The sequence below is a fragment of the Carcharodon carcharias genome, chromosome 13 (assembly GCF_017639515.1).
Source record: "Carcharodon carcharias isolate sCarCar2 chromosome 13, sCarCar2.pri, whole genome shotgun sequence".
Taxonomy (NCBI): domain Eukaryota; kingdom Metazoa; phylum Chordata; class Chondrichthyes; order Lamniformes; family Lamnidae; genus Carcharodon; species Carcharodon carcharias.
The window spans coordinates 126,388,175-126,410,732 of NC_054479.1; the positions used below are offsets into that span (position 1 = coordinate 126,388,175).

General features: G+C 41.2%; 2 protein-coding genes across 2 annotated transcripts in view; one reads left to right on the top strand and one right to left on the bottom strand.

Annotated features, from left to right (window-relative positions):
- Positions 1-22,558, bottom strand: part of snd1 (staphylococcal nuclease and tudor domain containing 1) — a 946,160-nt gene that overhangs the window by 440,770 nt on the left and 482,832 nt on the right. The window lies entirely within an intron of this gene.
- Positions 18,168-21,295, top strand: lrrc4.2 (leucine rich repeat containing 4.2). Its single transcript, XM_041202042.1, has one exon. It carries the CDS (start codon positions 18,787-18,789, stop codon positions 20,683-20,685), a length of 1,899 nt encoding a protein of 632 aa, XP_041057976.1. The 5' UTR covers positions 18,168-18,786; the 3' UTR covers positions 20,686-21,295.

Below are 22,558 nucleotides of genomic sequence, written 5' to 3' on the forward strand. Positions count from 1 at the left end.
TGGCCTCTGGTTTTCACTAGAACTGTTTTTGAACCTTTCCACTCCACAATTCGGTTGTTGGGCATGTTGAAATTCATGGGCGTTTCATCAATGTTGCCAGTGTGACATAATGGGCACCTGTGGTTTTGCCGCTGCCTGATGATGAATCGCTGGAAACTGGTAATTTTGGCATCAATATAGGTCTTTTGGTAATCTCTCAGAGTTCTTGATCTTCTGCCATAACACTACGCATTTTTGATCCATAAAGCAGCCACACCAATAGCTGTTGGTCTGAAATCTTTGCTGGACTCGGGATTTGATTTCGTCCCTTTAAGTGTGTATTAGGCACTGAATTTCTGTTGACGGTATAATCTTTCTGACAATTTTCCATGGCCCATTCTGATACATGCTTCTGAAGGTCAGGCCATTGGCTGGTCCCTGTTCTCATGGTGCATTTGGTCTTGGAGATAATCTTCAGATTCCTCTTTCTTCCATTCTTGCACCAGTTTTTCACTAACACAGAATTCCCGCACTGCAGCACAGTTATTTGATGAGCCAGAAAATGTAACAACTTTTAACTTGAAATCAGCTTCATACTTAATTAGTTTTATTGGAAGACTCATTTCTCTCCATCGTTCACCACGTGCAATCTGCTCTATGAGTGTGCCTCAAGACTCTTGTGCATCTTTCCAACACAGAAAGTATTTCCTGCTTGATCCCTTGCGCCCGTAAATAAAACATACTAAGATACGAAAAGGAGGAGAGGGAGGCCATTCGGCCCCTCGAGCCTGCTCCGCCACTCAATAAGACCATGGCTGATCTTTTTCTATTTCGAATTCCACATTCCTATTTACCCTCGATAGCCTTTGGTTCCCTTGCCTAACAAGAATCTACCTACCTCTGTCTTAAAAGTATTCAGTGACCCTGCTTCCACCGTCTTCTGAGGCAGAGATTTCTAAAGTCACACAACCCTCAAAGGAAAGATTTCTCCTCATCTCTGTCCTATAAAGGCAACCCCTAATTTTAAAACAGTGCCCCCTAGTTCTGGACTTGCTCACGAGAGGAAACATCTTTTCCACTTCCACCTTCTTAAAGTCATTCTGGATCGTACATACTTCAATCACTCTAATAAACTTCAGTGGAAACAAGCCCAACCTGTCCAACCTTTCCTCATAAGACAGCCTGCTCATTCCAGGTATCAATCTAGTAAGCTTCCTCTGAACCACCACCAATGCATTTACATCCTTCCTTAAATAAGGGGACCAAAACTGCACACACTATTGGAGATGCGGTCCCACCAATGTCCTGTATAACTAAAGCATAACATCCTTACTTTGATGTTCACCACCACCTGGACATTCCCCTCCAAGTCGCTCACCATTCTGATTTGGAAATAGATCGCCGTTTCTTCATTGTTGCTGGGTCAAAATCCTGGAACTCCCTTCCTAACAGCACTGTGGGTGTATCTATACCACATGGACTGCAGCGGTTCAAGAAGGCAGCTCACCACCACCTCCTCAAGGGCAACTATGGATGGGCAATAAATGCTGGCCCAGCCTGCAAAGCCCACATCCCATGAATGATTTAAAAAAAAAATTGCTCTCGTAATAAAGGATAGCATTCCATTAGCCTTCTTGATTACATGCTGTATCTGCATACTAACTTTTTGTGACTCATGCAGGAGAACACCTAGATCCCTCTGCACCTTAGAATTCTGCAGTCTTTCTCCATTTAAGTAATACCCTGTTTTTTTATTCTTCCTGCCAAACTGAACAACCTTACATTTTCCCACATTATAGTCCATCTGCCAGATTTTTTGCCCATTCACTCACTCAACATATCTATATCCATCTGTAAAACTTGCATTTGTGGGGTGAAAAATTGAGGCTGGCTACTAATGTGAGTATAGCATAATATGGTTGAAAAGTTTGTGGGGGGGGGGGGACTAATGTGCCAAGGATACGCAAAAACATGACTTTTGAGACTGGAAAAATGTGGTCATCATATTCACCTCAATCTTACGATAATCTGTTCTTGTGACATTAATTGAGGAATAAATATTGGCCGGGGCAAGGAGAATGATGCTACTGCTCTTCTTTAGAATCATACAATGGGATTTTTACATGCACTTGAGAGGTGGACTAGGCCTCAATTTAAGTCTCTTTGGAAAGACCGCATCTCTGACGGTGCACTGCCTCCCTCAGTACTGCACTGCTAATCTAGATTTTTGTGCTCAAGTCTTGGAGTAGTGTTTGAACCCAGGACCTTGTGACTCAGAGGTGAACCACCATAGCTGACACATTAAAAATCATAAACAGATAAGGTGAAAACTTACTCCTTCACATAATGCAAGGACCAGATTAACATCTAGACATTCTCCCCTCAGATAGGAGGAAGCTGGAGGGCAAGGCAATTGAACTCTGCTTCGCTCAACCAACAAAGGGTAGAGATGTGAGACAAACTCAACTGTCAGTTTTTGCTCCTGGGAAACTGATGTATGGCACAGCATGAAGGAAAAAGGGCGAGAGTATATTATAAGACAGGATGTACAAATGGGATGATGATTTACTTAAAACCAATTTCACAGCAATCAGGGAAGGTTTAGGACTTCAAAGATTTTCATATACTTCAGCACAAGCATGCCATGACAACACATGGCTGCAAATGGACCATTAATTCAATTTTTCACTTTGAAAATTCATCTTTTCAGCAGGCAAAATCTTGCTTTCATTATGCCAAGGCTGGCTACTTGCACAATGCTAATGCTATAGCAACCCAATGAATTTCAGGACTGGAACTGAAGCTTTGCACTAAAAAAGGTTCTGGTAGCCCCTGGGAATAAGAAAAGATACATTTTTAGCGAACTCATTCAGCAATTTGATGCAGCTATTAATCATTATCTCAACTAAGCGGCATTTTTGAAATTTCTTTCATGTTGCCAAATCATTCACCCAAAACTGCCAAAGTTGCACAAAATCTGTCTAGATTCTTAAGATTTCAACTGCCAGATGACTTTACAAACACAGCATCAACTCGCCCAAGATATCCTCTACTCATTTCAGAGCACATTAGTCACATACTGATTTGAATACTGAGGGCTGTTATATCTTCAAAGTAACTTGTGTACATGTTGCAACAATGCAACAAAGCAGTGTGGGCAGGTGGCAATTGCAGTTTTGACACAGATTCTTGGCACATGAACAGCAATGCTTATGAGGAAGTGGTTGTAAAAATAAATCTTTTCTCAGCTTGTGGCCATCACTGGCAAGGCTGGCATGTATTGGCCATTTGTAAGTGGTTTGAGGTGGTGGTAGTGGATTAACTTTTGAACTGGAGTGATTTTTATACAACAGTATTGCTTGTTAGGCTATTTTAGAGAGTGTGGGAATGGAATCGCATATAGTCCAGACCAAGTAAAGACTGAGTGTTTCCTTCTTAAAGGGACATTAGTGAACCAAAACCCAATAGCTCTGAAGTGGAGTCAAATGGACTTGAAATGTTAACTCTGTTTCTCTCTCCACTGATGCTGCCAGACCTGCTGAGTTTTTCCAGCATTTTCTGTTTTAACCCAATAGCTTCATGGTCATTTTTTGCAATGTAAGAATGTTGCGATTGTCATTTGGTAATACAGAACTTAAGTAATGCTGATAAAAGGGACATGTCAAAACTTTTTGTCATGCACTTCACTGGAATACCAATATAAGGGGAAAACAATAACTTATGCTGTATCTGAACAGAGTACTGATTGGTTGGCAAGTAGACTCTGGCACAGGCATTGCCATGGAGAAAGCACCAATTAATGGTGACTTGCCAACCAATCAGCACTCTCTTCTCATACAGTATAAGTTACTGTTTTCCCCTGATATTGGCATTCTTGCAAAGTGTGCTGATGAGTGCACGATGAAAAGCTTTGACTTGTCTCTTTTTCAGCAATTTTGCAATAATGTAAAAGCTGGGGGGGAGGGTGCTCACATTCGTTAATGTCATTAACAAGTGTGCGGGAAACTGTACACAGAGCTTTAGTGAACAGGTCGGTATCCACCAACTCTACTGGGCTGTTGTTACTCTAAGGAAGCGGATGGGGAAAAAGTGGCTATTCAGTAGACATTTCCAATCGCTTTCCAATCCTGTTCTGTTGAAGGGTCATGAGGACTCGAAATGTCAACTCTTTTCTTCTCCGCCGATGCTGCCAGACCTGCTGAGTTTTTCCAGGTAATTCTGTTTTTGTTTTGGATTTCCAATCGCTTCTCTAGCAAGTTGCATGACAAGTTTCAAACCATCAACAACAAAAGGTCCAACAGCATCCTGACTTGATAATTTAAGAGTACCAAACACATCTTCCCCTCCCCTCCACTGTCAGCATTCCTAAGGGACCAATTCCGCCACAACATCCTGGTCCACTACTCTATCACCCCCCAATACCTCGTCGCCTTCCCATGGCACTTTCCCAGGAAACAGCAAGAGATGCAACACGTGCCCTTTTACCTCCTCACTGTCCAAGGCCCTAAATACTCCTTCCAGATGAAGCAGCAATTTATTTTACTTCTTTCAATTTAGTCTACTGTGTTCCCTGCTCACAATTCAGTCTCCTCTAGATTGGGAAGGCCAAATGCAGACTGGGTGACCGCTTTGCGGAACACCTCCGCTCAGTCTGCATACATGACGCCAACCTTCCGGTTGCTTGGCATTTTAATTCATCACCTTGCTCTCTCACTCACATTTCTGTCCTTGGCCTACTGCAATGATCCAATAAAACCCAACACAAGCTTGAGGAGCAGCACCTCACCTTCCGATTATGCACTTTACAGGCTTCTGGACTCAACATTGAGTTCAATAACTTCAGACTATGATCTCTTTGTTCCATTTTGTTCCCCCCTCCCCCGCCAAGTGCCAGTGTGCATCTTGTTTTCAAGTTTTTACTTTCAGTCAGAGCTGTTCATTATTCTGCCATTAACAACACTCACTCTGGACCAGTGCTTTGATTATTTACAACCATTACCTGTCCCTTTGTCTTATGTTCCATGGCACCTTAGTTATTTAATCTCTTCCACCCTCTAACCTATCCCAGACCTTCCCTTTTGTTCTATCCCCCACCACTTAACTAGCATATAACCATCACATTTCTACCTCCCTTCAATTCCGAAGAAACCATATCCACCCCGAAACGTTAACTCTGTTTCTCTCCAAAGATGCTGCCAGACTTGCTGAGTATTTTTCCAGCACATTCTGTTTTTTATTTAAGAGTGGTATCTGATTAACCTGAGAGACAGGTTTCCAATTACAAATTGGTACTTTTAGCTATTGAATAGCTCAGGAGGGCATGGAGAGTGTAAAAGGGAAAAAATGGCAGGGTGTATTCAAGAGCAACTAGATTAATCTCAGGTGTTAACACACAATACCAAAATAAAGTGGCTAATAACAATCTCCCAAACTTTGAAACAAAAGCTAAATAAATCACTTAGCATGAGTTATCTGCAGGTTTGCTTTCATCAGAGCTGTTGAGCTGTTGTATTGAGTTTAGGTGTTTTTTCTGGATTTGATAATAGCTCGTGTCATGGATGAGATTAACAGCGAGATCAGCCATGATCATATTGAATGGCAGAGGAGACTTAATTGGCCATATGGTCTACTCCTGCATCTATTTCTTATGTTCTTAGCTAGTGCACTCAGTAGAATTTCCATGTCATGATGTCTACTTTGCAGGACTAATGATTCTGGTGTTGCTGACATAATCCAGTGAAGTTAATGGAGTGTGCTTTATTAATAAAAACTTCAAAAAGTTTTCTAATACTCAGTAAATGCTAACAAAATTGGAGTCTGTATGAGCAATAAAATATATCAGTAACTGCTATGGTGACCTACACAGTCATAGTACCCAATCCCGCAGTGTAGATCAACACTGGCCCTTGCTTTATTTCTTTCCCTGTGAGGAGTAAACAATTTTTGGGGACCACACCTCTTGATACTGAAGTTCAGAAGTGCTGGACACTATGAACTCTTCACTGTGCTCTCAGCAAAAGGCTCAAATCTTTATAGAGGGATGCCCAGTATTAGAAAAGAAAACTAGTGGGGTGTACAGCTGGGAACAAGCACTTGGTATGGATTTTGAAGAGAGTGATAATTGAAATTGCTAAGTACCTGGGAAGGTGATGGAGAGGGGTGGGAATGTAAGTGAGCTGCTCGATATGTTAAACTGATGGGAACCCTGAAGCCTGAATTGTTGCAGAGTGAACATTAAGTAGGAATACATTTAAATTTGTCAGGTCAACAGAATGCATTATGTAATTGGCTAACCCGAAAGGTTAGATGCTGATGAAGAGAATCTTATAAATTAAATTGTCCACTGCAAATCCACAAAGAGCAAGCAGCGCTAATGTTCAAATCTTATACCCTCCTCTACCAGTCAAAAACTCATGAAAACATCTTTGAGATGGAAATAAAATGTCAATAATATGAATGCTGCAACCACCAGGGACAGCAATGTGAGAACAATGGGAGTCCTGTGCAGGGATCATGACCTACACATCTCAATCATTCTTGTAAATTAGGAGGAAGCAATTCAGAGCTGCATTGGTGGATCTGGGCACAGTGATATTACCTGCTACCTGGACTCCAGAGACCAGGATGAAACAAAAGCCTGGTAATTACCATTGGATAACTGGTTAATTTGTTCATTTTCCTGAGCTATTTTGGCAGATGTGTTATCCCATTTAGTTTAAAATAGCAGATAGAAGAATGTTTTGTGAACAGCTAGCAAGCTAATGTCTGTTAATAACGCTAAATAATTATTTCAAGGTTAAGAAGTTCTTTCAGTTGGAGCATGGGGGTGGGGGTAGGATTAACTCTTCATGGCAGATTATGATGCATGATTTGAACAGCTTCCTAAAGTGTTACTTCATAAACAGCTTTTTTTTTAAAAAAAAAGTAAAACACACTTTTCAAATATCATGTGGTTCACAGTTTGAGATATTTTTTCAACTGGCAAGGTTTCTTAAATTACAATGCTCACCCCCTGCCAAAATACCTGGCTTGGAAAACATCTACATCAGAGCTGTAGCAGGCTCGTTGAAGTTAATCACCCATTTGATGATTTCATTCAATGGCCTAAGCCAAACATTTCAAATCAACCAGATCAAGATCAAGAATGACTTCTAGGAAATCTCTGTCAACAAACCCAACCCTATTCCCACTTGGGTATCACCTGAGTCAGGCTGTTGGTTCAGACCCCATTCCAGAAACTTGAGGACAAAATTTAGGCCAGCACTTCCGTCAGTATTCCGAACAGCAAAGGTGCATCCTGGACAATAGTAGTCCCTTAACCAACATTTCTAAATGGAGGGTTATTTGATTAAGAATTCTTTGTAGTTTTGTGGGACCTGGCTGTGCCACTATCCCTTTAAATAGTGCTTATTGTGAACAGATAGTGTTTCTCATGAGCAAAAAAGTGTTTTTTTTTTAATGAGCTGTGCCCTTGTCAGGAATCAATGTGACCTGGTCTAATGATTGACTAATCAAAATAGGGCAAACCGCATGCTGAATTTACAAAGGATTCCCACCATGCTTCAGTAGAATCAAAAACAACACACACAGGATCATACTGGTACAGACTGCAGTACTTAATTACAAGTTAAACATACCAAAGTTTAACAAGGCAAATTACTAGTGATGTAATGTTATAAAGTCCGTGACAGTATTAATCTCCTGCAGCAGAGAACAAGCTTTCAATATTATTCTTTAAAAAAAGTTTTGCCCAGATAATTTTCCACACAGAACACAGATGTCTTGAATCTCCCACAGAATCCCAGATTATGATTTCTCTGCATTTAAATCAAGCATCTTTTAATTTTCCCCCCCTTGAAATCAATCAAGCTTAATTAAATCAGTATTGAAATTCAATGTCCATTCACTGATGGAACAAAAAGCATTTTTTATTTCACATCACTTTGTTACACTGTCTGATAGACAGCACAGTATTCAAACTTATACAGCCAAAATTTGACAAAGTTACACAAGTTCAACTGGCAAATTATTCAGTGTACATCTATCAAAAATGTGCTTAAATCAATCCAACAGTGACAATAGCTATTTATGCGAGAGAAAAAGGCAGTTAGCAATCCAGAAAATAAATTAAACACAGATCAAAAAGAAACAATTTAGTAACATTCCAGCTATCTCTGACAGCTGACTCATATCAATTAAAGACCAAGATAACCGACTTCATCTTAAACCTGGATACATATCATGCCTGCAAATATATATCTAGACTGACATTTATTGCAGTACGATGGAGAGCTGCACCTTTTGGATGAGAGGTTAAATAGAAACTCTGTCACCCTACTCAGGTGGACATAAAAGATGGCAGCATACTCTGTGCTGACGAACATTCTGCATTTGTAGTGTTTAACATTTTTCCCTCAACATGCCACCACCAAAAAGATCAGGTCATATTGTGGAACCTTGCTTTGCAAAAATAGACTGCAATGCCTGTCCACCTAACACCAATGACTTAACTGACAATGAAGCACCCTGGGGTGCAATAGCCTTTCTCATCTGCCTCCTTCTTTCTCTTCGTTGATGTTAATCTAAATATCCATGTTGATCTTGATTTCTTGTTCTCTCCATCAAGTCTCAAATCCAACACAACCACAGCTGAAGCTATCTGACTTTGTGGGCCAGGGTCATGCAATTGTTATAGACTCCCCAGCTCAGGCATCTGAACATGAGGAATAACAATGGAGTCATGATTTCTAAAGCATAAAAAGGGATGTGATAAGACACTAGAAAAATGCAAGTTCTTCACTTAGTCCTTTTCTCTATTGTCACCCGAAGCAGATGATTATTTTGTTTTGTTAAAATGAAAAGGTTCAAACAAAGCTATAGAAACTATAGACAACAATAAAGCTGACTGGCAAATTATGTACATAGGAGATAACATATTGAGAAATTGAGATGACATCATATTTGGGAATGGGGACACTCTATCTAAGTGGTCTGCACCTTTGGTGTCAACTTGTTTTTTCTTTTCTACCAGGCTTTTGACAGAGAAAGAAAAGATTTGCAGTGATATACTACATTTCAAGACCATAGGAAATCCGAAGTGCTTTACAGCCAATAAGTACTTTTAAAGTGTTGTCACTGTTACAATATAGGAAAGCTGGCAGCCAAGTTGTGCACAGCAAGCTCCAACAAACAGCAAACACAAATAATGACCAGATCTGTTTTTGTAATGTTGTTTGAGGGATAAATATTAGCAGGACACGGTGGATAACTCCCCTGTTTTTCTTCAAAATAGAGCGATGAGATATTTTATATCCATGCGAGGTGGAAGAAAGGGCTCTGGCTTAACTTTTGGGGACCACTCATCATGACCAGTTTTTCATTCTTTGCCTTCTACCTGTCTATCCCACACCTCCAATCTAGTCACACTTTGTCTATCTCATTTATCTCTCACTTCTTTGATTGCTTTCATTATTGCTTCATATTGTTGGGTACTAATATCACTTGACACTTAGCCATCATTTTTTTAAGCACAAATAGGGTTAGCAATTTTGACTCTCTGAATCCAATGTCCAATTATTGAAAATTGGACATGACCACCATTTTCTATGGATAGTTATTTCACTTTAGGCTGTTCTCTGCACAAAACATAAATCAATTCAGTTAGACTGCTTCTCCATGCAGAAGCTATAAAACATCTCATGACAATACTGGAGCCAGTGTATTATTAAAAAAAGTCACTGCCATGAGACAGTAGTTGTTCATACCAATCAACACTGAAGATGACTTTAGGTATGTGTGCTCCCAGCAGTGTCCTTTACCCTGTTAGGAGTGCACATCAAAAATTTAGGGGTTGAGATATCACAGCCCTGGAAAATCTCCATACCCAAACTCCCGTTGAGTTCACCCAGTAGGCAAAGCTTCATGCCAAGAATGCATATTAGTAAAAATATCCAAATGCTTCCACTAAGGTTGAGAGGCTGTATGGCCTTCTGTTATTCTTATGTTCTATATGATAATCACTGCTCAAAAACAATCCAAAGTATTTGTTTCCATCAACTGTATGAACTGCCCCCCACCCCCGCCATCCACATTGTAAAGGTATTCACTTATCCGTGGCTTTTCATGTGCCTGAACGTCAGCAGTTGGAATAAAGGGGACAAGTTTGTTAGTGTAAGCTTCAACAGCCACCTGCTGGAAGCCAAACTAAAATGGTGATGCTATAAAAGTAGCTTATAAGTTAGAAATATTAGAATAGGAAAGGTTAAATTAGTCTCAAGAAAACATCATTGGGTGCCATGCATTTAGAACTGGACACAGTGACATACAATTTATTTCAGCATCCCTTCAACAGCAGCAGGAAGGTATTTGACATTGTTGCCCATTCATCGCCATTTTGTTTACAATTTTTTAAAAATTCATTCATGGGATGCGGGCATTGCTGGCCAGGCCAGCATTCATTGCCCACCCCTAATTGTCTTTGAGAAGGAGGTGGTGAGCTGCCTTCTTGAACCGCTGCAGTCCATGAAGTGTAGATGCACCCACAGTGCTGTTAGGGAGGGAGTTCCACGATTTGTTTAACTCTCTGGGCAAAATCAGGCTGAGAAGGGAAAGAGAATTATAAAAATCAGCTTTACTATGAAGCCATTAGGTGAGTGTCGTGAAAATTTACATACAAACCAGGCATAAATAAGCAAGAGACTCATGAAGAGAAATATTTAAGGGAGTTGGTAAGTAGAGCAAAGCAGCAATAGAAGCAACATTTTTATAAACGGCTCAGGTCTAAACTGTTTGAAATGCCAAACCGTTTTAAAGCAACTCTCCAGCTTTGGCCTTTTCAAAGAAAGGAGCTGCCAAAGTTTGCATAACAAATACTTCCGTTGCTGAACTGCTTGGAATTCTAATCCACATCATAGTTGGGAAAAAAAGAGCCATTTAAAACATTTTTACTGTAATGAAATCAGTAAGTTATCACAGGCTGCAAAATTCACTTCACAAACTCATCGACTGTCTTGGAGTTTTAAAAATCAGTCATATCCAAAACAATTTAGGTGCAGAGTAAGATGGAATATCAGTACAGATATGCAAACATATCAATACCTCCAATAAACTTTAAACTGTTCAAAGTTTGATTGTAGAAAATAAGTGATTGAGAGCAATAGAAAAATCCTGATGACTCCACCTCCACACTGAAACCCTGTGCCTGGAAGAAATCTTATTATCCCTATGGGAAAATTCAACAGCAGAACTACACCAACATCTGATAGTCCATTAACACAGAAGATGCATCTCAAACTGGCATATCTACCTGTTTTAATTCCCTCTCAGTTTGCAATTTTACATGGCAGGAGCAATTGTTCTTTACTTCATAAATGGTAATTTCTCAAACTAAGATTTCTATAGTGTCTCAGGACATCCAAAGTCCTTTACATACCATGAAGTGCTTTTGATATGCTATGTAGGCAAATGTAGCAGCTAATTTGCATATGTGAGGATGTCAAAATTAGCAATGTGGTAAATGACCACATAATCTGTTTTGCTGGCACTGTTAGAAGAGGGATTAATATTGTTGGAAAACTTTAGTCTTCTACCTGTAGGATCATAAGAGCACGGATTTGGTTTAACATCCTGTACAAAAAAATCGCACCTCTGCAGAACAACACTCCCTCAGTACTGCACTGAGTGCCAGCCTGGATTTCACGCTCAAGTTACAGAGTTGAGTTTGAACCCACAACATTTTGACTCAGGTGTGTGTGTGTGTACAGAGCAAACAATATAAGGGGATATTTCACACATGGAACTTGCAACACATTTACATTTCAAAACTTTTGTGCATGAAGTATATGCACTTATTCATCAGTTTCCATTTTGTATCAGGCTGAATGAAGAGTTTGTGATAACTCAAAGCTTCAGAATTCCTAGCAAAGCTGCTTTCAGCACTTGCTTGAGTACCCAGTTCTAAGATCTCTGTTGGTTTCGAAGGTCAAGTCTCAACAGTGGAATTTCTCAGATGTCCTGCAAACAGACTAACCACTCACATAATCTCATAACGCAGGGAACTTCGTCAAAAATAAAGCATACACAGATCTTAGCATGCATATAAGGAATTCTGATAATTAAAAGCAGTCTAGCAGATTGCTATAATTTACCAATGCTTGTAATATTAAAACCTTCCAACATTCGATGGTGTGTAAAACAAATAGATCTGCCATCTCTACCGGGACAAGCCCAAACAACACAAACCTGCAATTTTCAACAAATGACACATATGCAGTGCCAGCATTTCCAAAGTTAATGAGCAGTATCAATCTCAACCAGGGAAAATTATTGCATTCACTATTTAGTAAAATGCCACAATTTCAGAATTTTTGGCAGTATTTGTCAAGGGAGGCTTTAGAAACGAACAGTGTCTAGCGTGCATGCCCTCATCAGGAACACAGATTATATATTTTAATCTTGAACAGTATTTTACTGCATCAGCACAATTGTTACAACAATAAAGTCTTGAAGTTCAGAGAGTACTTCCACACTCTCAGAATTTCCCCAAACACTTCATAATCATTCACGCATTAAAAGCAATGAAATGAAATGAATGATCAGTTAATCTATCTGTTGATTAGAACACTAGGAGAATTTCCCTACTTTCGTTCAATTAGCATTATAGAATCTTTTATATTCTTTTGACAGTGTTCATGTCTCTGGAGTGAGCACTGAACCCATAACCTCCCACCTTAATGAGAGTACTACCACTGACCCAAGCTTACACTTTAGAAGCAGTCCACTGTTGAACATTTGCCTGTTTTGCATACTAGAGGCAAGTTAAAAGGTGGGGGACAAAAGGGGTAAGCTCCACACAAGTATTGGCTTCAGCATCCTGGAAGAAGTGAGGGGCAAGCAACTAAAATTAAAACTACCAGGCTTCATGCTCCTGACTGTTATCCAGTGACACAATGGATAATATGCATGTATGCATGGACAGTGGACAAGAACATGTATGTGCTTGGAAAGCCAACTGAATGCAAGCATAAAATCACCGCAACTCTTGCATTTCCTCATAGTGAATGACAATCCCAGAGTAACATGGTGACATTAAAGTCTCCCTGAGTTACTTGCAAAACTTGCCAAAGACAACAAAAACAAAAAAATATTGACTTGTGCTGCAAATCATAATCTGGATGATACGCAAGCACAGAGTGGGCTCAGCTGTAATCTCTTGCCCACACCAATATGCCCATCTCATCCGCACCACTGTGAAATAGGCTCCCAACACTGGTATTAGCCTCTCATGAATAATCGCCCTTGGATATTAGCAGGAGATACCTATGGAACCAGCATAGCTACAGTCAGTGTCATAAGAAGACAGGGAGCAAAAACATGTTTGTGACTAATATCTAATCATCTTGCTCACATCCTCCAATTTGGCAAGACTTCTAGGTTTCCTTGTGAAATGTTTATTCTCTTCTTCTCCGCTTCCTAATTCTCTCTTCGCAGGTTAACCTAAACTGTTTGGAAACATCCAGAAATTCTGCTTTTTAGCTGGATTTAAAGTATATCAGTGCATCTCAGGGATGGCCATGTCTTCCCATAAGATTATGACTTGCCTCAGCTCAGTATTGTCCCAATTGTACAGTCGAAATTAAATTTAGACTGGTGGAGCAATTGGGAGGAGAGAAGAGATATGGCAGAAGAGCAGTATGGAAATTAGCTGCACAGGCCTGCAACCCAGCAATCTATGACACAGCTCTAATTAGAGTGCCAAAGACTGTGCCACCACTGTGCTACACTTCAAAAATTGAGAAACACTGAGACAACAGAAATCTGTGTACAAATAAACACTGCAGCCACTTATCCCACAGGAGCAGTTAGTAAAGCACTGCAAATATAGCTGAATAGCCAAAGCCTGCAAGGAATGTGCCAGATATACATAGTACATTTGATACTGTCTCTCTTAACTAGGAAATATGTCCCCAGTTTTGGCAAGAAAGCAGGATTCCTTTGCCGTCTAAAATTCTTTTTATAGTTAAGGAGAAAAGCACAATGAGCATTTATTGCCACTTTCAAACTACAAGTTGCTTCAGAAAAGCAACAGGAATAGAAAAGGGTTTAAACAAAATTCTCAATCAAGCTGCTTTCACTGGACAGCACTTGAGTGATAACTGGTTGGGAAGAGGGTTAAACTCAGCTGTGATGCCCTGAGGTCAAATGATGAATTCATGCTTACTCTCCGGGCTCACACATGAATGAATAGTATCCCATGGCATGAGATATTGGATTGTCCATTTGTACCAGTGGAATTGTGAAGGATTTAATAAGAAAGGATGAGGGCTGGTAAGAAAAGCAGACAAAAATAAACATCATTACTCCTGGGGTAATGATATAATACATTTCAGAATAATGAGATGGATGAGGACTGAAGAGGATCTCCACTTTAGTCTCTTCTTTTAACAGGTTAGGTCCAAGGTATTTTCAAGCTGCTTTTATGCTAGATTAAACTGTGCTAGCGTTGGGTCTCTCATAGTCAACGGCAATATCAAAGCCTGCTAAGGCCAGTTGCTAGGGCTTTTGGCCCAAGTAAACTGGTCGGACTCAACGTTGCATAATATTACTTGGCATTTCTTGCACAAAAAATGGTCATTCGGTCCAACAGGCCCATGCCCAGTGTTTAGGCTCCTCATGAGCTTCCTCTCACCCTTCTTCAATATAGCATTCTATTCCTTTTCTCTCACGTTTACCTAGCTTCCCCTTAAATACATTGTTAGTTGCCTCAACTACTTCCTGTGGTGGCGAGTTCCACATACTAACCACTCTCTGGATAGAGAAGTTTCTCCAGAATTTCCTACATTGGATTTATTTTGACTATGTTTTATTTCTGACCCTTTGGTCAAACTGGTCAGATTCATCGCCAAAGAAAACTCCACACATTCACTAAAGCCTGTGTATCCTAGACATCAGCACTGTGGAACTGTAATACACACTTTTGTACTTGGAGCAGGAAATACCAGAGGATAACATAGGCACTCAAAACAACATCATCAGCCAAAAGCTAACTTCACAGCAACCGGCACCAATCTATGCATTCTCAGAATGTACCTCAGTGTACTCTCATCTTACACATGGCATGAATCAAACAACAGTTCTCAAACAGAAATCTAAATGTACCAATAGTGCCCAATCTACACTGTGATAAATCTGTTCCTCTGGGAAGGGATGGGGGAAATAAATTACTTTCTTTCGGGAGAAACTTCCTTTCCTACTTGTATAATAATCCTTGGATGCTGACTACAAAATGTACTGAAATTTCAGTTCTGACTCATTTCTTTCTCAAGGCAATCAATGTGGGCAATGTTGGATTGGCTCATCTCAAAATATTTCAAAGGGTTTTTTAAGGGGTAATTTGTGTTTTTGAAGAATGGAGCATTTTACATTTTGGGCACTCAGATATCAGCAATAAGCACTCAGGTAAAATGTAGTAAAGCTAGATCCTTCTCCTTGGCCCTACTCCCTCCTGCAAACAAAGCCATTCTTTATTATTCTCACAACTGCCATTTTGTATTCTCCAGTAAAATTATATGTATACAGCATCAAAATGATCAATTGTTTCATGTTCACAAAGAGTCAGACTGAATTTACCACAATGTATTTTACAGGCTTTATTGCATTTCAGCTAAGCCTCCATACACAAATTGTCAAACCTCAAGGACCAGAGCCTGCAACAAGTGTCACGTGCCAGTTAAGAATGAGCACCACACACACAGAGAATAAATAAGAATAAATACTGAGGAATGTGACTTTCTTCACATCTGTGCAATGACAGCAAACTGCTCCCAAATCCTTTTGCTCTTAGTGCCAAGAAATATATATACATGCACAGACTAGAGTGTCCCCTATCACAACTCAATGAAAGTGGGAGAGTGAAGAGGGTTGTGCCCTAGTAATAGCCCACTGTAGTGCAGAGTGAATTGAAGCGGTGTTAAGGTTCAACGAATAAGGAAATGCTCTCACTTTAAAACGTAGAGATGTTATGACATTCCACTGTTATACAGGTTGAATCCAACTGGTGTAAGTTCGTTCCCCAGGAGGGAAAATAATCTCTTTTTAAAACTCCAAGTTCATTCAATCCAGCTCAAGTCTTCTCTCCTGATAAAGCAATGCCAGTGCAGGCTCCTTAATCACTCAGGCACATGCGGCCATCTCCTACATGACAATTCCAATATCTAAAGGTGAATAGTTGATATCTGCACCACTGGAGGAAAGTGAACGAATCACTGGTCAGATTTTCAGGAAACTAAACATTTGAACCAGTTGAACTCCAAGTCAGAACTCCGCACAATTCAATATCTCTCCATCGTCACAATAACTTTATTTTTGCATATTCTTTCACAGGGTGTGGGCATTCCTGGCTAGGCCAGCTTTTACTGTCCATTCCTAATTGCCCTCGAGAACTTGATACTTCTCTAATCACTACTGCCCCCTTGCATCCAAAAAAAATAGGACAGGGGAATGGTGGGCAGCAATAATTCACCAGGTATCATGTCAATATAGCCTTCAGGCCCAGTACAGGACATCTTCTGAATGGCACCTTCACTCCCCTCCAAAATTTAAATAAATTTCATTCTGTGCAGGATGTAGGGTTACCCATCTCTAGCAGTCTGTGGCAAGACCTCGCATGTGGAGTCTTTTAACATGGGGAGGCTGTTGCGCTGCAGGTACCACACGGTTCTGGTTGACCAGGAAACATACCTGCTCTTATCCCATGCCACAGGCGCATCAGAAGGATTTACGGGTTTACAATGAACGTGCTTGGCCATGCCATGAACGCACCTTCCATGGCCATCAAGTCCTGGGCTCGGACTCGAAACAGGAGCTTCTAGCTCAGAGGTGGAGACACTACCCACTGTGCCACAAGACCTCCCCTGATGGTTGCCCATCATCAACAAACACATCCTCAGTTCTACATGCAAAAACAGAAACAAGTCTGTTGCTCCATTATGATTCAATGCAATCAGAATCTGGCATGGAATAGCTGATGCACAGCTAACTTAATGCAACAGTTAAAATCACACAAGACTAATGGCTGCAGAGAGTGACCTTCCACTTAGGTAAGGCAATGAAAGGTAAAGAGGGGAATGTTCAAAACTCGAGGGAGGTGTTTGCATTTTAATTGTGTCTAATAGGTCAAACTAAAGACTCCATTTTGGTTATCTCTTTCTCTTTTCTCTTCTCCAGTACATTGCTATGCAGGAGGAACATTTCTCTCAGCTCCCAACAGATTGCCTTGCCGTCACAGAGCAGCCAACTCAGCACTACGAGGAATGACGTAACACTGGCAGCCAGCTGACCAACTGCATCTCGCTGGCCCCCAGCAGCCATAGCATCAATTCGTGTTTATCCCAACAGAGACCGAGAACAGTAAACTAGCTTAAATCACTGCAACACATTTGGCTACTTCAAATAGTCGGCCGCCACATCACATACACTCAGAACAAACCAAAATAGTATTAGAGCTGCAGGGTCTGAAATGACAGCCCCTTCCATAGTTTATATATGCACATGAAAATATTCCACCGAACCAATGAAACATTGCTGGAAGCATTTATCATCAACCCCTTGAGAAGAGAGTGGGGAGGGCGTGGGGATTGGGGGGGGGGTGCGAGGGGGGCTTGTTAATACATACAAGAGCACTGCATCACACCAATGTACTGCTCATTACGACATGCGTCAGCAATACATTCACGTTCAGAGTGAAGGACAAAGGGATGAGAGCACAGCCTGTGTGGTTGCCTGCAACACTGTTAAAGGGAGAAGCGAGAAAGAGCGAAGAAAGAAAGAAAATGTTCCGGAGAACAGAGGTTCCTGTTGCAGCTGTTGCAGTCACTGGCCAACAAAAACCTTATTAACAGGACAAAAGGCTAAAAGAAAAGCTGCCACAACTCACTACCTCAAAACAAAAAAGGATACCACAAGAAATAGAGGGAAGAGAAGAGAATCTTTCTTTCCTTTTGTTGTGATGCTGATTCTGCCAAAATAAAAAAAAAGCTCATCACTGAAGATTTCCATTTCATCAGTGAGAGAAAGAGAGCGCTCTCCAGCAATCTTTCCTCCTCCAATCGCTTCCCCCCTCCCCTTGGAGCAATCAACAGATTATTGCTAACTGTGCGGGAGGCAGCCTGCAGCTGCTGCGTCTACTGGTGGAGAACTGGCTAGTTAAGCTACTGACTGCAATGTGCTGCTCGTAGCTGTTTTTAAATCAGCCGACCCTGGCAGAGAGGAAGAGAGTGAAACAGATTAGAGAACGTGGGTGCAACGGGGAAGAGAGACCGACAACAGCAGCAGAAGGGTGGAGAAAAAAAACAAAAAACAAACCCTCTACATAAAACATACTGCCTGGATTCTACATCAGCGATGGAGCTTGCTCAACAGCTTTCTCAACTCCGAGGACAAACACCACGACTGTTGATGGCGCTACTCTCTGGGGTAGAGAGGATGCATGCACCTGCATAGCCGATTGGGCCTCACCTCTGTCAGTCCTTTCTACTGCTTTGGATTTACTAGGAGCCATTTTGTGAATCCTTTATTTTTTATTAAGGAAGACAAAGGGAAATTAGCACTAGTATCTAGTGCAAGAAAAAAAAGGAACTGCACTCTTGTAGAGGTAGGTGTAACAGGCCGTCCTCATTGCATCTCTCTATTTCCCCCACCCCACCCCCCTCCCCCTTTCACTGTCGATCGCTAAAGGCACTGGTAGCCTGCTGTGCCGGTGTAGAGCCGATTTTCAAATCAGTGCCGATCCCAGACTATGGTGAATTATGAATGTGCCACATCATGAATCTCTTGTGGCAGGTAACTGTGCATCACACCTGGAATGCTGCCCTGGTTCTTCTTGTCTACCTCACGGTACGGATGTGGAGTGTGTGCGAAGCGTCAAACAGAGAACAGAGTTGTCCAGTTATCTGCTCCTGCAGTAATCACTTCAGCAAAGTAGTCTGCACTCGCCGTGGTCTCAAAGAGGTCCCTCAAGGGATCCCTTCTAATACCCGGTACCTCAACCTCATGGAGAACAACATCCAGCTTATCAAGGCAGACACCTTTCGACACCTGTACCACATGGAGGTCTTGCAGCTCGGCCGGAATTCCATCCGGCAAATAGAGGTTGGTGCATTTAATGGACTGACTAGCCTTAATACACTGGAGTTGTTTGAGAACAGACTGACTGTGATACCAAGTGGCGCATTCGAGTCCTTTTCAAAGCTGCGTGAACTGTGGCTCAGGAACAACCCCATTGAAAGCATTCCATCATACGCTTTTAATAGGGTGCCATCACTGCTGCGTCTGGATCTGGGGGAACTTAGAAAACTGGAGTACATCTTGGATGGTGCTTTTGAGGGCTTAATTAACTTAAAATACCTTAACCTAGGGATGTGTAATCTGAAGGATATGCCAAATCTCACACCACTGGTGAGGTTGGAGGAATTGGAAATGTCTAGCAACCACTTCCCCGCAATTAAACCGGGATCATTTCAGGGCCTAAAGTCACTAAAAAAGCTCTGGCTTATGAACTCACAAGTCAATCTGATTGAGCGAAATGCCTTTGATGACCTCACTGCATTGGTGGAACTAAATCTGGCCCACAATAACCTCACTTCACTACCACATGATCTGTTTGCACCACTGAAGTACCTTGTGGAGTTGCATCTGCACCACAATCCATGGAATTGCGACTGCGATATCCTCTGGCTTGCCTGGTGGCTACGGGAGTACATCCCCACAAACTCTACTTGCTGTGGCCGGTGCCATTCCCCGCCTCACATGAGGGGGAAATACTTGACCGAAGTAGACAAGGGTACTCTCCAATGCTCGCGGCCAGTTATTCTGGAGCCACCACAGAACCTAAACATCTCTGAAGGGAGAACAGCCAAATTGAAATGTCGAACATCCTCCATGTCATCCATCAGGTGGCTACTGCCCAACAGCACGGTATTGAGTCATGGCTCGACACATCCCCGTATATCTGTATTTAACAATGGAACCCTTTACTTCTTGCACGTTTTAATAACAGATGCTGGTACCTACAAATGTATGGTCACCAACGTGGAAGGGAATGCTGATGCATCAGCCTTCCTGAGAGTTAGCATGGCGGAGATCAACACGTCAAATTACACCTACTTTTCAACAGTTACCGTGGAAACGACACCCGACACCGTCAGGACTAAAGTACCACCGTTTCTGTCGACACCGCCCACTTACAAGCCAGCGTTCATCTCCACTCCCACAGTGCTATTACAGAGCACGAGGAATCCAAAAACAGTGGTGGTGATCCCCACATTGGCCACCATGGACTCGACCCGCACCAGCCTGGACGAGGTCATGAAAACCACGAAAATCATTATTGGCTGTTTTGTGGCAGTGACGCTGTTGGCGGCTGCCATGCTCATAGTGTTTTACAAACTCCGCAAACGGCACCAACAACGGAGCACGGTGGCAGCAGCCAGGACTATAGAGATCATTAACATGGACGAGGACATCACGCAGTCAGAAGGAGCCGTCGTAGTGCCCTCGGTCCACGACCACATGAACTACAACACGTACAAACCAGCACATGGGGCTCACTGGACAGAGAACAGCCTGGGTAACTCGCTCCACACTACAATACCTGCGCCCTTTAATATACAAACACATGCCAAGGAGAAAGTTCAGGAGACTCAGATCTGACTTCTGTACATATATATAATATAATATATTATATATATATATAAAACGCAATAGAATGCACAAGTTGTCAGAATTTTGTAAAAAGTGCAAAACTCAGACTGTTTTCTTGTATATGCTTATATCAAAGCAACCATGGCTGATTAAAAAAGTGATTATATATATATATAAAAAAATAAACTATTTTCTAACCTGTAACTTATGTTTAAGAAGAGACAAAGCTGTTCAAGATGCTTTCATGACTTTGGGGAAAAGAAATGGGGCCGAACCAGTTTAAAAAGGGCATTCTGTAATTTTTAAAGCCAGTGCTATATGGATGCAGTAAAAAATATTTATACGGGAATTCTTTCTAAGCCCAATACCAGACTTTACAGGTTTATCTTGTAAAAGCACCAATTTGTACTGTGCCAAAATGTTAAAAAAGGCAATAAAAAAGGGATTTTTTTTTGAGAAGAGTTGATTTAATTTATAATGAAAGAAAAATCACCAGACAACCTTTGCATCTGAGTGAAACCAGCGAGGGTTCATTCCAAGAGAAGACAACATTTTATATTTATATATAAACACACTCTTCTGCATGCAGTGTTACTGTGAATTCGATAAAATGGTGGAAGTGCGGATGAGTCTGCTAATTACTGCAAAACACATCCTTGCTTTAAGATGGTGTGTGTGTGTGTGTGTGTGTGTTTGTGGATATAAGGGGAGAACAGGTTGGAACATTACTTGACCTGAAAGGCAATATGCAACTTCTTCAGAAACCACTGCTGGCACAGCATTCTGAAAATATCTGCAGCAAACCCAAAATAGGGGAGAAAGGAGGGGGAGAATCAGGGCGTATTATGAAGCAGTAACCCTTTCACAACTTCTGCACCAAGAATAGAATCCATTTGTCAAGGCTAGAGTGATTTATAAAACATTGCGTAATGTTGGCTGTGTCTCAAACCCTGCATTCTAATCTGCACCATTATAAGTACTTTGCTTTATTGTTGGCAGAGTCCAGCTGCAGTGTGTCAGCTGAAGGCTGTGAAGGACATTCAGCATTGAAAAGGTTAACAAACAGTATATTAAATTCTTCTACTGATCTTCTGTCATTGCTAGCGATTTATTTAAAAATTTGATTCAATGCCTTGCTACCAGGAAATTGGGGAGAGGGAGGTTTGTGGGAATAAAAACCTTGCTGCATTTTTGACACTTTAAATATGATAATCCACAAAAGAAAATTACGAACAGCATTCCTGCATGGCAAAATTAGAAGGTTTGGGTTTAAAACTGAGGATACACCAATGGTTTAAATGATGTATTCCTCAGCTCAAGTCTGCTTTGGACTAAGGATCAGAAAACTCCACTGCTTGCTCCGATTGCTGTAATGTATGAATACCAATCTTGTTCTTGTAAAAGTTATTTGAATTTTACTGCTGTAATCCATCTGCTGACTGTGCTGCTAATCCAGTATTAGCATGCATAGAGCACTGGTTGGATAATTTTGAATTTTCTAAATGTTGACAGAATGGATTGAAACGAATAGTGGCCAAAGCAGTAGACCTGCATTGAAAGAAATAAACACACCCTGTTAAACTATTAAATTAGGCCTGCAAGAACAGTGTTGATTAAGCAATGCTTGGTCCTGTATTGTAACCATGAACGTGCCATTGTGTTTTATGCTGAGACCAGGAGGTGGGGTATTGAGAGCTGATGCACCAAGCACTCTGTTCAGTTCAAAGTCTGCTACTCCAGCATAACACACACTAGAACATTCATCGCTAATGTAAGCAGCTGATAGCTGTTCTAGTATTTAAGGTTGGCCTTTACTCTGTATTAGTGGTCACTGCTTTTAATTTACAATGGATTATCAATCACGTTGCTGCATCCAATCAAT